This window comes from Danio rerio, chromosome 7, assembly GCF_052040795.2.
Source record: "Danio rerio strain M-AB ecotype USA chromosome 7, GRCz13ab, whole genome shotgun sequence".
NCBI lineage: Eukaryota > Metazoa > Chordata > Actinopteri > Cypriniformes > Danionidae > Danio > Danio rerio.
In genome coordinates this window covers 58,605,013-58,621,965 of record NC_141027.1, presented here as the reverse complement: position 1 = coordinate 58,621,965, position 16,953 = coordinate 58,605,013, and the positions used below count along the sequence as shown (strand labels likewise).

At 35.8% G+C, this 16,953-nt stretch overlaps 2 protein-coding genes across 7 annotated transcripts in view; both read right to left on the bottom strand.

Annotated features, from left to right (window-relative positions):
* Positions 1–8,889, bottom strand: part of LOC137496227 (uncharacterized) — a 336,279-nt gene extending 327,390 nt beyond the window's left edge. For all 6 annotated transcript variants that reach the window (XR_015496310.2, XR_015496312.2, XR_015496311.2 and 3 more), the window contains exons 1-2: positions 8,414–8,889; positions 7,354–7,427 (exon numbers count right to left, since the gene is read on the bottom strand). Coding sequence is in view for 2 of the 6 variants with exons in the window: in XM_087261983.2 (XP_087118109.1) it covers positions 7,354–7,388 (35 nt within the window). In the remaining 4 variants the exon portion in view is untranslated. The remainder of the gene's footprint in view (positions 1–7,353; positions 7,428–8,413) is intronic.
* Positions 1–16,953, bottom strand: part of LOC147843211 (uncharacterized) — a 501,869-nt gene that overhangs the window by 103,906 nt on the left and 381,010 nt on the right. The window lies entirely within an intron of this gene.

Below are 16,953 nucleotides of genomic sequence, written 5' to 3'. Positions count from 1 at the left end.
CTAGTCATAATTATAATTCGACTAGTAAGAATGACAATTAGAGATATCTGCAATTACAATTGTACTAGTACGAAATCAGATTGGAGATGTCTGCAAATATATTATGACTAGTCATATTCCTCCATTGACTTCCATTGAAAAATATTTGCAGATATCTCTAAATGAGTTTTGACTAGTCACAATTGTAATTAGAGATATCTCTAAATTAATTTAATTAAATATGAATTAAATATATTTATGGATAGTCAGAACAAAGGTTTAAATGCTAAAACGGCTTGCCATACGCGCGCGTCTGCTTCAGTGAACAGAACCTGCAGGTTGTGACTAATAAATTAGTAAACAACATTCATTTTGTGGAACAGAGTGATCGTTCAGGAGCCGCGTGGGAAGTATGAACAGCACTTAGCAGTGGAAATGAAACCGAAAACGTACACATTATTTAAAAAATCATATCGCATTTTAGAGTTATGATTACGACGAGCATTAACCCTTTTGAGTACAGAGGTACACAAAAATGCACGTCAACATGATACACTTGATAGCGCCGACATCAGTGACGCCGAAGAAATAGTAAACCTGCCTAAACTGCTGAAAAGAGTCACGACTGTCCTGTGTAATGAAAGACGGCCACCCTGTCACTCATCATGCCCAACATGAAGACAGCCATCCATAAAACCTCTCAGACAGATACACATCAGTTCAGGATTAATTTATAGAACTGCTGATTACCTGGAAATGTGGATTTTTTTTTGCACACACAAAAAACGCAAGTGACCAAGCAAAGCCTTAAGCTCTTACTGTTAAATTCAATTGAATAGAAAGCTTTTTTTTTTGCACCTTTACTTAAATTGTTCCTTAATTTTGTCTCTGTCATTTCAATATTATTTTTTAAGAAGTTTTTAAATTGTTTTATTTTCCAGAGACAGGCCTGTTTAATTTATTTTCTTAAAGAAGGTTCAGTTTAACAAGTTGAAACAAAAGAAACACATAAAAAATAGTTTACTTGGTAAAATTTGCATTTCAGTTTAATTTTCAATTTTTATTCCAAATATCGTGATACATATCGAATCGTGAATATTATATCGTGATAAATGTAAACATTTTTGTTCAGAATGATTAAAATGGATCTTGTTTCCTTTTTTTTTTTTTTTTTCTGTTCCTGCAAAATGTCATTCCTTTCTGTTTTTAGTTTCCATTTCTTGAACCAGTTCAGAGCCCTAAAATATTCTTAAACATACATGGGAAGAGTATATGGGGACATAAGTTGTTACAAGGTTGTATTTTATCCTTGTAATTTGCAAAATATATATACTTGAAAGAGAATTGGGATAATCATCACTTGTGATTTCCCCAGGAAAAATCATCATATGATATTTTTTCCTTATTCCTCACCCCTACCCCAGGTTGTGAATTATAGCCTACTTTTCCATACTATAGGCTAGCCTATGCCGTGAAACAGGTAACAATTTTGCTTTTGACCTAGATATCCAGTCAAAGCACCACGCATCCTGGCATTATAAATATATTATTAGCTAAATATTATTATTATTATACATTAGTGGACATAATGCACTTTTTCAAACAAGCAGATTTTTTTCTGTCTCAGCATGAATGTGAAAAAGAAATGAACAGATAAAATGAACAGGCGATAAATAATATGTGTGCGGATATGCCTATTTATTTAATTCATAACTGCCAGTATCACTTAAGAATAACTATCCGTTATGACTAGGTAATCATTAATGAAATTTTTAGTTAATGAGTTATAAATGACATGTTAAACAATAGTTAATAGTTTGTTAATTATTTATAACTAACCATTATGATTAATTAATAGTCCATTAATAAACTGTTAGTTAACCTGTTAGCCAGCACTCAATTTTAAGGATTTACACCTACCTAACTTTAAATAGTAACAGTTCCTGACTCCAGTAAGCTACACACACAAATGATGTATCATTGGAAAAAATACACTTTAAGCTTTACTGTGGTAATTGAAGAAGTTACATGTTAAACAATATAAAAAAGTTATAAATGACTTGTTAAATAAAAGTTAATAGTTTGTTAATTATTTATAACTGTGCCTTATAGATAGCCAATAAATAACTTACAAGCTTATAATTAACAAGTTCTAAATGACTTGTTAACTGCATTTAAAGGATTTATAAGTATACTTAATATATTAGTAATAGATCATAAACAAGCTGTTAGTAAAATACTAACTAAAGACTTGTTAATTATCAGTTAATTGTTTATATATGTTATTGGGACGTTATTCTAAAGTTGCGACTATTCTTCGTTTATTAATTGTTAGTAAATGAGGAATAGTTGCAACTTTAGTATAACGTCCCAATAACATGCTTAAGCTAATAACTAACACTTAACTAATATATTAACTCACACTTTCCAGATCAGTTGTTCATAGTTTCTTTGTCTTCTAATAATACCAGTGAAACTTTGTAATGTCGTTAATAGCTTATTGCTCTAACATTAAATGGCCTATTTGACCTACAACTTTTGACTGAGCTCAGTAAAATTTTCTTTGATAAGTTGTTAATAATCTGTTTAATAATTCTTTAATGCCAAAATGAATGGTAAAATACATATTGTAATTTAGTTTAATATAGGCTAGTTTAAATAAATAAATATATTTTAATAGCCTATTTAAACAAATAAGACAAGTATGTATATTCCATGTATTTGAAGGAGCAGTCCATGCATGCACAAAAAAATAGTGTATAGGCCCCCTTAAAACTTAAATAGGCTATAAATAACGGATATAAAAGATAAATAGCTTTTTTGTTAAAGCAAGAGGGAATCTGTGCTGTAAAGAAGTCTCAAATGATCAACGACCGCAACACGTCTTATTCTAGAATATTTGAGCTGCTTTCAGAATTCTTTATTTTCTTCTTCAGTTGTTTCATTTTTACAAAGCGTTTTATTTAACTTTTTGGTAATTAAATTTAGTTTTGCTATTTAGACTATTATTTTTAGGCAACAAAGTTGCAAACTAATTTGTTCTGAGAGGTGGCTGTGTCCTCACCTGCAGCTCGCACTTCAACTGCTGCTGCTGAGACAGAAAGAGAGAGAGAGAGAGAGAGAGAGAGAGAGAGAGAGAGAGAGAGAGAAAGAGAGAGAGAACGAGCGCAAAAGTGCAATCGAAATCATTTATTTTTGTCTGAAAGTGTCGGTCAGGTGATGTTGATGTGAACAGCTGAAGCTGTCATATTATTTGTAGTCAATTTATTATTAATGACGATGTTTAAAAATAATAATACTATTCATTTTATTCAATAATGCACTTAAAACATGCAAAAGATCTACATCAATGCAAAACGAGCTAAATATCATCTTTAAAATTGTCATAGGTTTCAGCTCTTGCCGATATCTTTAGCCCCTTTCACACATACAGACCTTTCCGGAAAATTACCGGCAATTTTCCGGAAAGGTTGTATGTGTGAACAGGTCCTTTTTGAAAATACCGGTAAATTCGTTCTGGCTATTTTCCGGAAAGAGAAGTTGTAACATTACCGGCAATTTGCCGGAATGCTGCGCTGTGTGAACGCAGAAGGAAGATTTCCGGAATAAGCTCGTGCACGTCTAGAACGTGCTGACGTAAGACTTCTGCTTTAGCCAATCACAACAGTCAGACGCATTTACGTCCGCGCGGTTTGTGAGAATAAAAGCCTTTGAATATTTTTCCAGACACATTTAGCTGCTAGAAGTTAGTCAGATCACGTTTATATGTTCTTCTTAATGCCAACTGTGCAAATAATCATCGATAAGATGCTTATGATAAGCCGTTGTTTGTTTACCTTCAAGCTTTGCGTGTGCCCATGAAACAGCCTGTGAGCGTCAGCACACGCACATATTATGAACATCTCGACATGCGAATATGATCCAGTGAAAGTTGTTTACAATATTGATCATCAAAAGAGTTTGTAATTTAGTCAAATGTTTACAAATACAAGCGCAGCCGTTTAAAGCTCATTTGTGGTGAATGATGTCAGAATTTACCGGTATTTTGGAATGGATGTGTGAATGCTCTTTTCCGGAAAATTTCCGTAACGTCCTCGCCTGTGTGAACAGCGCTTTTTTCAATATACCGGTAAAGTCTTTCCGGAAATTTTCCGGATATTTACCGGTATCACTGTGTGAAAGGGGCTTTTGCCTATCGTCGATACACAATACTATCGTCTATCTGCACAACCCTAAGCCACACTGTGCATAGCCTATTATTATAACTATAAAAAGTATATCACTGGTCTAGGTCAGTAACTCAGGCAATAATATAAAAAAAGTCATAAATACGTGAATAAACAGTCTTAATGAAAAGAAATAGAGGGACCAAAATCAGTTACCAGCTCAAGTGCAATGGGATTAAAATGACCCCTCAGTTTTGACATCCTGGCACCGGGCCCGCTATAATGATCAGTGTTTCCTCTAGGATTTTTTCCAGCTGTGGCAGCAGGTCTTTTACACAAATCTACCAAATACTTGTGGCGTTATTTCAGTGACAAATGGAGAAATGTGGTGAGTGCAGTATTACACGTCGGGATCGCATTTTTGTAATGTTAATACGAGCATGCCAATCTTTGCTTGCGCGCCGATTTCCTCGGCTTGTACGCAAAACTTCTTGCACCCCCTTCAAACACGCTGCTCAAGCGCAGATCTTCTTGTGCACTCTCAAAAAAACGTTGCTGAAGTGCGATTTAGTGCGTTTATGTAGTGAGTATGTCTCCAACATTTATTAGATTTGCTAGGAATATTTATGAATGTCTCCAATGTCTCCAACAGATCGGTAATGCGTCCTGGAGTAAAGTCAATCAGCAATAAACTCCAGCAAGATAATGTTAAAGTCTTTGTATGCAGAATCACAGACCTTTATCTGTAAATAAAGTATAATTATGGAAACTGCGTTCATCTTAGCTGAAAGCTACATCGTGTTTGCTGGCCTCACGTATCGCGCATCTGTCAATAAGTCAGTCAGTCTGTCAGCATGTCACCTTAAAGGGTTTAACAAATAGAGCACAGTCCTACAACGGTAACAGAAAGGTTTGCGCTGTTAATAATTCACTTACTTTTGAATGCGTTTTGGTTCCATTATAACCCGCTATTAAAAACAACAACAACAACAACGACTGAATGTGTCGGGATGAATTTTGGTGTAGCGCCTCGCCATGGAAGAATGAATGTAGCGGAAACCATGATGATGCATTATTGTTTGTTGTGAGAAGAAACAAAAGCAGACACTGTGGATGAAAACCTGGCTGGGTAGACAGCGATAACATGGATTATCTGTTCTTCAAAGAGAAAAGATTGCAGACACGACACTGTGATGACATTTATCATACGAACGCAGTTCCTTCTGATGATCATTAATATTAACAACTAGTATTAATAACACATGGTTTCCGCTACATTCATTCTTTCATGGCGGGGCACCACACCAAAATTCATCCCGCCACGGCTACATTCCAGCTTATTAATTTAAAATATTCAGTCATTATTGTTGTTGTTAATAGCGGGTTATAATCACATCAAAACCCATTAAAAGGTAAGTGAATTATAACAGCGCAAACTTTTCTGTTACCGTAGTGGTGCTGTGCGCTATTTGTTTAACACCCTTAAGGCAGGGTTTACCAAACTTGTTCCTGGAGGGCCGGTGTCCTGCAGATTTTAGCTCCAACCCTAATCAAACACACCTGAACAAATTATTCAAGGTCTTGCTAGGTATACTTAAAAAATCCAGGCAGGACCGAGAATGGTGACCCCTGCTTTAGGGTGACATGCTGACAGACTGACTGACTTACTGACAGGTGCGCTATGCGTAAGGCCAGCAAACACAATGTAGCTTTCTGTTAAGATGAACACAGTTTCCATAATTATACTTTTAGTTATAGATAAAGGTCTGTGATTCTGCATACAAAGACTTTAAAGTTATCTAGCTGGAGTTTACTGCCATTTCACTTTACTCCAGGACGCATTAATAATCTGTATCTGTAGGTCTATTGAAGACATTCATATATATTTCTAGCAAATCTAATAAATGTTGGAGACATACTCACTACATAAACGCACTAAATCGCACTTCAGCAGCGTTCAATTGAGCAGCGTGTTTGAGGGTGTGCAAGAAGTTTTGTGTACGAGCAGAGGAAATCGGCGCGCAAGCTGCAGAGATTGGCATGCTCGTATTAACGTTACATAAATGCGATCCCGACGTGTAATACTGCACTCACCACATTTCTCCATTTGTCATTGAAATAACGCCATAGGTAATTGGTAGATTTGTGTAAAAGACCTGCCGCCACAGCTGCAAAAAATCCTAGAGGATACACTGTTACATATTAATAACTACTCTCGCTTTAGACTTTACAATTTAGAGCTTGTTCTTCTCGGCGCAATATAGGTTTATTGCATATATGAACTAGTTTATCAAGAATAATTAAGAGCATGTTTTTCCTTTATTGCATCCTTTCCGTAAGGTGTTTTATTGACTGATTGATTGATTGATGTGGTAAAGACATATTCACTGGCAAAATCTTCCTCCCATACCAACAACAAATTACAAATTAAGTTAATTTACATTTTATGTAAAAAATTATGCTAAAATATCCGTACAAACGTACATGTTTATTTTTGAACATTCGTTAATGAAACAACACAGTATAGTATATAAATAATGTAGTTAAATATTAAATAACTTTAACTAATTGAAACAGTATAATAATAATTAAACGTTACATTTTAACGAACTTTAGAGCCTAAATGAAACTTTACTAATCATAAGTAATATAAATAGAAACTAATAATAAGAAGAACAAATTATTAGCCAAGTAACAAGTCAGAATGTTTAAAAAAAAACAGCATAGGCTACTAACTGTCCACTTTTGTTTTCTATTCATGGTTAAATTCTTTGCAAGAAAAACTAACATGTTAACTTTGTCCGGTTAAAGCGAAGACCTAATTGGGGTTACAATGTTTCCAGCAGCACTGAATTCACGTTTAGATAGTGTGCCTGTAGCGCAAATGCACAGATACTTTTTCGCAACCGTGGCCAAGAGAGGGTATCTTGCTTCATTTTTCAGCAGCTTTCTGCGGAGCGGCGCATTTTCAACAATCAAATATGTTGCTTTATTTCTCGACAATGTCTCCCATTTATCACTTTTTTTTTTGTATCTGGCCATTTTTGAAAAGGCCTGTTTTAAGACTAATTAAGGCCTTATTGCGATACTATGGTATTTAAGACTTTATGAGACTTAAAGATCTGCAGACACCCTGCATTATTATTACAAATATTTTTTAGAGAGAAACATACTAATGTAAACAATTTGAAAGTTTGTTATATCTTACCACTTTCCAAAAATGAGTGAAATGTGATCCTCCATTCTCTGAACTTCACTCTGACAACGTTGTTGGTTTGCATCCTAAAGGGACAAGAAAGACAATGTCAAACATAAGGGGATAACATAGCCAGAACAAGAAAAGATTCTTCATTAGTGTTCCACAAACCATGACTTATATTTGTTTAACTGTGCTTTTATATTTTTAATTCAATTGAATACCAAAATTATATTCCATTCATTACATTATTATCTAAATATCCTGTTTTAAAAGATGCACTCATTAGAAACATATTTATTTCTGTCAAAGAGATAGATGCAGATTTAAAAATAAGAAATAAACAGAAATAGACAGAAGAAAAACTTTATTTACATGATTTAACCAAAGTTACATATGGAATGTTTAAAGACTATTATGTTGCTACTCGTTTTATTTGCACTTGATAGGCACCAAGCTAAGTTAGTTTCATTGGTATAACTATCAATTAAAGTACATTCAATTTATACATTGGCAGATTTTAATTCAGGATTACTCTTAGTTGTAAAACGACCGTCATCTATTAAATTGTATAACGTTAGTCAAGTACATGTGGCACACTAGAACTAGTTTCATGTTAGTGGACAATCATTTGATAGGCACCTAACTATTTTCACGGGTATCAATTAACGTTTATAATCTATATAATAGCAGATGTTGATTCAACGTTATTTTTAGTTCTAACACAAAATGTACAGATAGCTTTCATCGATTCATTTACAGCTAACGTTACCGTTAACGTAGCTCTTGAGTCAATCGCACCAGGCCCACATCATGAGCAGCTCGTCATCTAGCTGAACATTTATCGACAAGCATTGGATAGGCACCTAACTACTTTTACTGTTAGCAAATAAAGTTCGTAATCGATAGAACATATATTTTATCGTTCTAATTAGGTCGCAAGTTCCTTGCAAACATCTGATCGTCCGATGACTGCTGAAAAGACGTCCCTCGTCGTGGTTGAAAAGTATATCCAAAACGGAATATATATATAAAATTTAAGTGAATATTATGAAATTGTAACCTTGCTTACTTTATATCCAGCAGAAGTGAATCTTTCCTTCGAAACGATCGTTGAAAGTGACGAACTAATGGCGGAAGAGGACTGGAAACCCAAGATGCAGAACAGTTAAAGGTCTGAAACGTCTTTTCAAAAGATGCGGTCTCCAAGCACCAATCACAGCGCACGCGCACGTCCAATTAGGGCAGGGCGAGCTGGAAACGAAGATAACTGGACGAGAGAGACACACACACACACATACACACACACACACACACACACACACAACGGCACAGAAATAACCCACTATCACTGGCTGTTTCTCAATATGCGTTCTTCAGCGGTCTTGCGTCCTCGTGTTCTCGTGAAACGTCATCATCAGCTGCCTAAGTTCAGTTCCAATACTCAAGACCGCAAGTACGGAGGACGCGTGAAACTTCCCGGATGTGTTCTTGATATCGAGGACGCACCGATGCAGACTTCAGCAGCGAGCTCGCTCTGGAAGTCCCAGAATTCATTGCGACTGGAGGTGGGAAGCGCAGCATTTTATTTAGATTTATTATTAAAGTTCAGAGATATCACTTATTTACCTCAGGAGTTTCCCTAAATGAAACGGTGAAAGTAAACATTAACATGAACATCTTAATAAAGGAATAAACACATTAAAGGTGTTTGTTTGATGAAATTCGTATTAAAATTTGTTTTATTTATATTGTGCAGAGTATATTTATTATGTTTTTATGCAAAGTATATATTTTGAAGAGGGGGGAAACAATAAATCGTTGTATGAAGGCTGTAATGTTTAAATAATTTCCATTTAAAACGCGTGAAGGTCACATGACCATCAGGAAGAACGCAGCATCCCATTTCTCAAAGGACGCGTTCTCTGCCCTCGCGGTCTCCTGAGTTCGTTCTTCCGAGGACACCTGGCAAGACCGCACTCTACAAGAACGCAAGTCCGTTCTCTGCGTTCTTGGAATTGAGAAACAGCCACTGTATGTTTGTGGATGCATTATGGTCAGATGTTTATGACTGGCTTTACCCAAAGATTCCACGCCTAAGGATTTTTAATGTGAATGACATAATTTATGGACTTGCAATGGACAGTAAAGAAGATGCCTTCCTAATCAACAAAATCCTTAAGCTTGGAAAATTTTACATACATAAATCAAAATATTTCAAGGTTAAACCATTTTTTGTGCTTTTTATAATGAGATTATTTTATATATAAAATTCCTTAAGATAATGAAAACAAAAAGTGCAATTAGTCTTTTATCTTTGATAGAAAGACACCCAAGCTTCCAAATATGCAAGTGACGTCATTATCAATCGACACCTGCAACTGTCATTTCACTTGAAATCAACACAAATAAACCAAAAGTAAGTTTCCAGTTCGTTTGTGTTGACAGTGACAGCCTCAAATAATTCTAAGTACTTAAGTTGTACACCATGACAGATATGTATGCATCATATGATTATAATGCTTTAATGTAAATTTACCAAAGCAGGCTACTATTAACATTTATACCAGCAAAGCTTATTATTTATTTATATGAACTCTCAGGTCTAAATAGACACACAAAGTATTCTTCCACAGTTTTGAACAAAAAACACCAGACAAATTCTAATTTAAGTTTTAATTTTAAACATTTCAATGAGTTGTAGTATTAAAACTAACGGATACACATTATGGATTTACAGCAATGATTCTTGAACGACTTGGGAAACTATTCTTTATTCAGCAGGTCCTTGGACGATTGCAAACAAGAAGTCAGATGTCGATGCAAGTGACGTGGCAGGAGAGTGCAGGACTCGTTTGCATGAAAGTTCTTAAAGGGGTGGTCCACTTCGATATCATATTTTAAACTTTAGTTGATGTGTAATGTAGCTGTGTGAACATAAACAACATCTCTAATTGTAAGACGCACAAGGTTCAACGCAAAAGGAGACTTTAGTTTTTACAGAGTTAGCTTAGCAAAACCTACAATGAACAATTTTTGGGGACTACAAAAAATACTTCCGGGCCTGTGAGATCACAATCGTACTTGTACCGCGCACACACACTGCGCAGCTAAGGGGTGTGGCCATTGGCGCAGTAATGTTACAGCAGAGAAAGCTAAAATGCCGTCCAAACGCTGGTATTTCCACAGAGCTTCTTCTGTTTCTGTATTTGGGCCAGGGCCGGAGTGGGACTCCTTTTCAGCCCTGGAGTTTCAAGCCTTAGACCGGCCCACCTCAGTTCACGACTGACTATATTGAAATAAGGTCATTTCCCATTCAGTTTCTAATGACACTATCACGTCTTTTTTTTGAGAAAACAGCTGCTTTTAAACTTCATATGTTCAACTACCCTAACAGTATTAAATGTCTTAACAATAAAAATGAAAAAAAAAAATAATAAATGACTCAGACGAGGATCAATCCCAGGTTGCTGGCGTCAAAACCTAACATGCTAACCACTCGACCACAACAATTGTGAAATTATTCTTTTGCAGGCTGCATCTTCATCACGAGGCTGCGAGAAAATAGATAAAAAGAGCAGAGCTGCGGTAAGAAGACTGTGGTCAAGTAAATAAATACATTAATTTAAAAAGTGTGACTGCTGAGAGCAACAGATTCTGGAGCTAACGTTAGTGACACCGGCCCTCGCGGCCAAAAAAACGGACCGGCCCACCGGGAACTCTCCCGGTCCTCCCGATTAGCCAATCCGGGCCTGATTTGGGCTTCCAAATGACACGACACAAAGACAGAAGTGCTTATAGTTCAATATTAATTATGTTCCAGAGAATTATAAAATACGTAGCAAGCATGATTTGACAAAACACAGCTTCCAGAATCTCTCCCAGTTTAGTGCTGGATTCGGTTAAAATCTCCTCAAAGGAGCAGCTCCAACAAGCAGAAGCTGTAGCCTTTGAGGTTTTATTTATAAAATTAATCATGACATGTACAGTGTCTAGCCTTAACCAGCATGTGCAGCATCTCTCTATAGGCAGGTTTTCTGTGTGTTCTACATCTCAGATGATAAACTCGCAAAAGATATGTAGATGATTCATATTACTTACACATGCATATTCTGAATATATGTGAAAGACGTCATGTAACGTGTTGAGTTAAAAAAATACAGAAGAGCTCGCCTAACTCGTGTAGCAGCAGAAATATTAAAAAAGGCTAACAGGTCGCATCTCACATCTTGTGCTTTATTCTTCTGTCAACAGTTTCACTGTATAGGACAGAAAATAACTTAATCCGAGCATCAGAGAAAAATACGAATAAACATCTGCACATGCGCTTCTGGTGTTGCACGCATCTACAGACAGTTCACACGCATACACACACACACACACACGCACACACACACACACACGCACACACACACAAGGGTGATCTCTCTTAAAGGAGCCTTACCCCATTTTCACTCTTCACAGACACTTTTCAGATTTTATTTTAGAGAGCGGGCAGGAGGTTGACTGACTGTTTACACAGCACAAAAGGGCATGCTTGTACGGGCGTGAAGTGGAACCAATCCGCGAATCGAAGCACATTATGACAGATGACCAATCAGAGCCTCTTGAAGGCGAGCCTTTCAGAGGAACTAGGAAATATGACATCGTTTTCATGTTAGCTGAGAAGCTGTATATAATCAAAGTGAGATTTATGAAAAAATAGCATGATTTCCTTCAAGTGAAACATGAGCACACATTGCTTTGCATCTTATTAACTCAACCAAGCCTAAAAATACATTCTGGACCACCCCTTTAAGCAACAAATCCCTCAGTTTAAGGTTAAGGGTACCCTAAGTAAAAGTTGGTTTGCAAGGAGAATAAAGAAAAAATATTGACTTAAGGAATTTAAGGCTGCTATTAAATATTTCCCCTTAGTCCTTAGTAACCATTTCCTCTAAAAACATTTAAGGGACCTAATCAGCTCACTTGAACAAATGACACTCAAAATGCAAGCATTCTCACCCCCAAAAAATGTTTTAATTAAAAGACTCACATGACTGTAAATAAATAATTGAATAAAACAATTGAATAAATAAACTAATACGCACGTGTTGATAATTTAGCACGTCTGCGCAGTAGTGCATCCATATGAAATCGCAGTTTCAGTGCAGCTTCAAAAGTCTCTACATGATCTCAACCCAGTTTAATAGGTCCTCCAAACATGATGTTGAGATTGACTCGATAAAGAAACGTCTCGACTTGCTTAACGGAAAGAAATCGGCACAGATGATGTGCACCATTACTGCAGAACTGTTTTAAGGCAAGTATTTGTGGTTTGTTACGAACTGTTTACATAACTATTGCAACTGCTGCGCCTGTCGCGGTTGCCTGAGCGTGCAAGCTTCAAGGTGCAAATGCAAATCTGCAGCCAGACTTTATTGGGTTTTGTTGGTGATGCTGATTGTCAACTTTCTCTATTAACGCTGATACTGAGTTCAATTGTGGTGTGCACATAATGATGTGACATCAGCAACCAATCATATGCCTTAAAATTCTGTGTGAATGAGTGTGTATGTATGGGTGTTTCCCAGTACTGGGTTGCAGCTGGGAGGGCTGCATAAAACATATAATGGATAAGTTGGCAGTTCATTCTGTTGTGGCAACCCCTGATGAATAAAGGGACTGTGCCGAAGGAAAATGAATGAAAATGAAAAGGGCTTTCTGCAACACTATATTTGAAGGTGTTCATAAGACTCTCATAAATGAAAGATATTTTCTGCATGCTTATGACAAATGTGAATAAATGTCATTAGCTCAGCTGTCGATTTAAATGAGAAGGTGACTGAGTCAGAGATGTTTTTGTTATGATATCTTGACTTAATACATTACAAGCTGTCTTCGTCTTTGGCATGACAACTTGACATTACCAAGACACCATAATCTTTCATAAACAACATGATTGTTCTCTCATCCCCTCTTTACATTTTGTATATAATCGGTGTCAAAGAAAACATTCTGTCAACACCGTTATTGTGACTTTGCTACAGTACATGACAATGAATCTGGTCACAGTCCTGTTATGGAGGAATTTGTTTCCTGGGGTCTGTTCTTCGTACCTTGCTTAAATGATCTAAGATGATTTAAGAGATCCTGGATCTTTCAATTTTGATAACTAATCCCTGGCTAATTTGGTTCTTTAAACAAGTTCACGAATGAGTTTAAAATGTCTGGATGAACTGATCTAAGAGCGCTGCATGTGTTGTGAGGGACAGATCTATCGATCCTCAAATCATGATCAGCAATGCAACAATTGACTGACGGCATATCTGATTAATATTCAATTATCCATGTGAGCAAAGTTTTAAAAAATGTGCAAAATTACATAAAATTTGTATTAAATGTTTTGTTAAATATGATACGCAATAACTTTTCACCTTTGCTGTGGGCTGCATGCTTTACAGTTTTATGTGTCAAGAGTATTTAGCAATTTATTTACTTAATTTATTTTACTATTTTCCCAAGTATATATAACTACTACTGTAAGAAAATGTAATAATTCGGTACTTACTTTTTGTATCTCCTTTGCTTGAACTGACCTGATTTAATCTTATATGAAATGAACCTGCTCCCTAGCAGGTTTGAGCTACCAGAACTGTTGCTATGACAACAACTCTCAGATCAGTTTTGAAGAACGAAATGATCCTGGATCATGTCGAATCGTCAATAACAAAATCAAGCTAATTGAGTAATCCAAGTACGGAGAACAGACCTCTGGGGACCGTTCTTCATAACTCGCTTAAATGATTTTGCAGATCCTGGATCTGTTCATATATATAACTGATCCCTGGCTAATTTGGTTCTTCAAACAAGTTCGCGAATCAAATTAAAATGTCTGGATAAACTGATCTGAGATCGCTGAATGTGTTGTGATGGACAGATCTATCGATCCTCAAAATCACGATCAGCAATGTAAGGATTGGCTAACGGCACAGCAGCGTAATGACATTATCTGATAAATATTAAATTATCCATGTGAGCAAAATTACATCAAAGTAGCAGTAAATGGTTTGTTAAATATGACACACAACTTCCCACGTTTGTTGTGAGCTGCAGGCTTTACACTTCCATGTGTCAAGAGTATTCATTATGTATTTCAATGCATATCAATGTATTTAGTTCTACATTTAAAGAAGATTTATTTTATTATAGTAACCTAGGCCTACTTAAGTGGTTTTTTTTATCGGCGTAAGGAATAACTGTACAAATTGATTTTGTATCAAAAAAGCATTTTGATATCAGTAAAGGTGTCAATCACAGTATTAGTGATCAAAACATGTGCTTGATTGTCTAAATTATTATCCTCTTTTTTCAAAGTCGAATATTGTGCATGTACGCGTTTGCTTCTAAAAAGATCATATCAATAAATGTTCTCTTTGAACCGCCAGACTTTTACTTTTATTTTGGAGTGCAGATTGTATGTTTTATTATATATTTTTTAACTTCATACATATATATATATATATATAGTCAGTAGTCAACAGTAGTCAATAGCAGTGTAAACTTATTGTCCTCTCAAATAACTACAAATACAGCCAATAATAGCTTTACCCCTGGCAACAAAAGTGAGTACACCCCTAAGTGAAAAGTTCAAAATTGAACAAAATTAGTCATTTTTCTTTCCCTGTGTCATGTAACTCATAAGTGTTACACTGTCTCGGGTATCCACAGATAGCTGGTGAGTTAAATTTGGTATAAAATCTATTCTACTTTCTCAAGCAGGCCCCTGAAAATTCAACATTGCACCTCATGGCAAACAACTCTCAGAAGACCTGAAAAACGAATTGTTGCCTTACATAAAGATGGCCTAAGCTATGAGAAGATAGCCAACACTCTGAAACTGTGCTGCAGCACAGTGGCCATGACCATCCAGCGCTTTAAGAGGACAGATTCTACTCAGAACAGGCCTCGCCATGGTCGGCCAAAGAAGCTGAGTGCACGTTCTCATAATCACATCCAAAGATTGTCTTCTTTCTGCAGACATGCAAACTAAGGACCAGGATTACTGGAACCATGTCCTATGGTCTAACACCAAAGTAAACCCATTTGGTTCAGATGATGTCAAGTGTGTTTGGCAGCAACAGGTACAAAGGTACACTTGTGTCTTGCCTACCATTAAACATGGTGGTGGGAGTGTCATGTTCTGGGGTTGCATGAGTGCTGCTGGCATTGAGGAGCTACATTTCATTGAGGGTAACACGAATTTTAACATGTACTGTGACATACTGAAGCAGTTCTCTCAGGAAACTGGACTGCAGAGCAGTGTTCCAGCATCATAATAATCCCAAACACACCTCCAGGATGACCACTGGCTTGCTAAAGAGGGTGAGGGTAAAGGTGATGGACTGGCCAAGCATGTCTCCAGCCATAAAACCCATAGAACAACTCTGGGGCATCCTGAAAAGGAAGGTGGAGGAGGACAAGGTGTCAAATGTCTACCACCTCCATGATGTTGGGATGGAGGAGTGGAAGAGAATTTCAGTGGCAACCTTTTAAGCTCTGGTCAACTCCATGCCCAAGAGAATTAAAACCATGCTGGAAAATGATGGTGGACACACAAAATATTGACATTTCACATTTTCACTTAGGGGTGTACTCACTTTTGTTGTCAGGAGTTCAACTATTATTGGCTGTATTTGTAGTTATTTTGAGACAATAAATTTACACTGCTATACAAAATACACTGCTATAATAAATTTACACTGACTACTTTTCATTGAGTCAAAGAGTCATTTCTGCAGTGTTGTCCTATGAAAAGTTAAGTACACTTGGGAAAATAGTATATATATATATTTATATATATATATATATATAAATAAAAAAAAAAAAAAAATATATATATATATATATATATATATATATATATATATATATATATATATATATATATATATATATATATATGGCATGTGCGGAGCAGCCGGTATTTGTATTTGTATTTGTTGAGGGGGGAAAAATATTTGTATTTGTATTCGAGTAATATTCAAAATGGTGCAAATATATATATATATATATATATATATATATATATATATATATATATATATATTTTTATTACACTTCTAATTTACGTTATAGTGAAAGTATTGTTTAATTATACCCATTATATAAATTGAAGATATACAATATTGGTTGTTGTTTTTGAACATGTGACAAGAAATGTCATTGAAAAGAAAATAACATAGAAGCCATTATCTCATCCATGGTTAAACCAACAACTAATAAAATACCATTGTGAATATTATGAACCCCACCACCACCGTTCTTGTTGAAGGAAACTGAATAGACAGAATAAAAACAAATAATACTTAAAAAAACTGTACTTCTTCTAAAAGAACTTCTTTCCAATGCAAAGAATTCCAAAAACTAAAATTAGCTAAATAAATCTAAATAAAACCCTGCCTGGGAGATCTGGCAGAACAAAAGTATTCTATATAATACTAAAAGATACAGCCCTGATATTGTCATCTGCCTGCCACAAAACAGACACAAAGTTTTTTTTTTTTTATGTTTGAAACTGACTTGGTGGGGCAGAATGTGGCTGTGTTGATGGTTTGGTGCTTGTGGAGGATT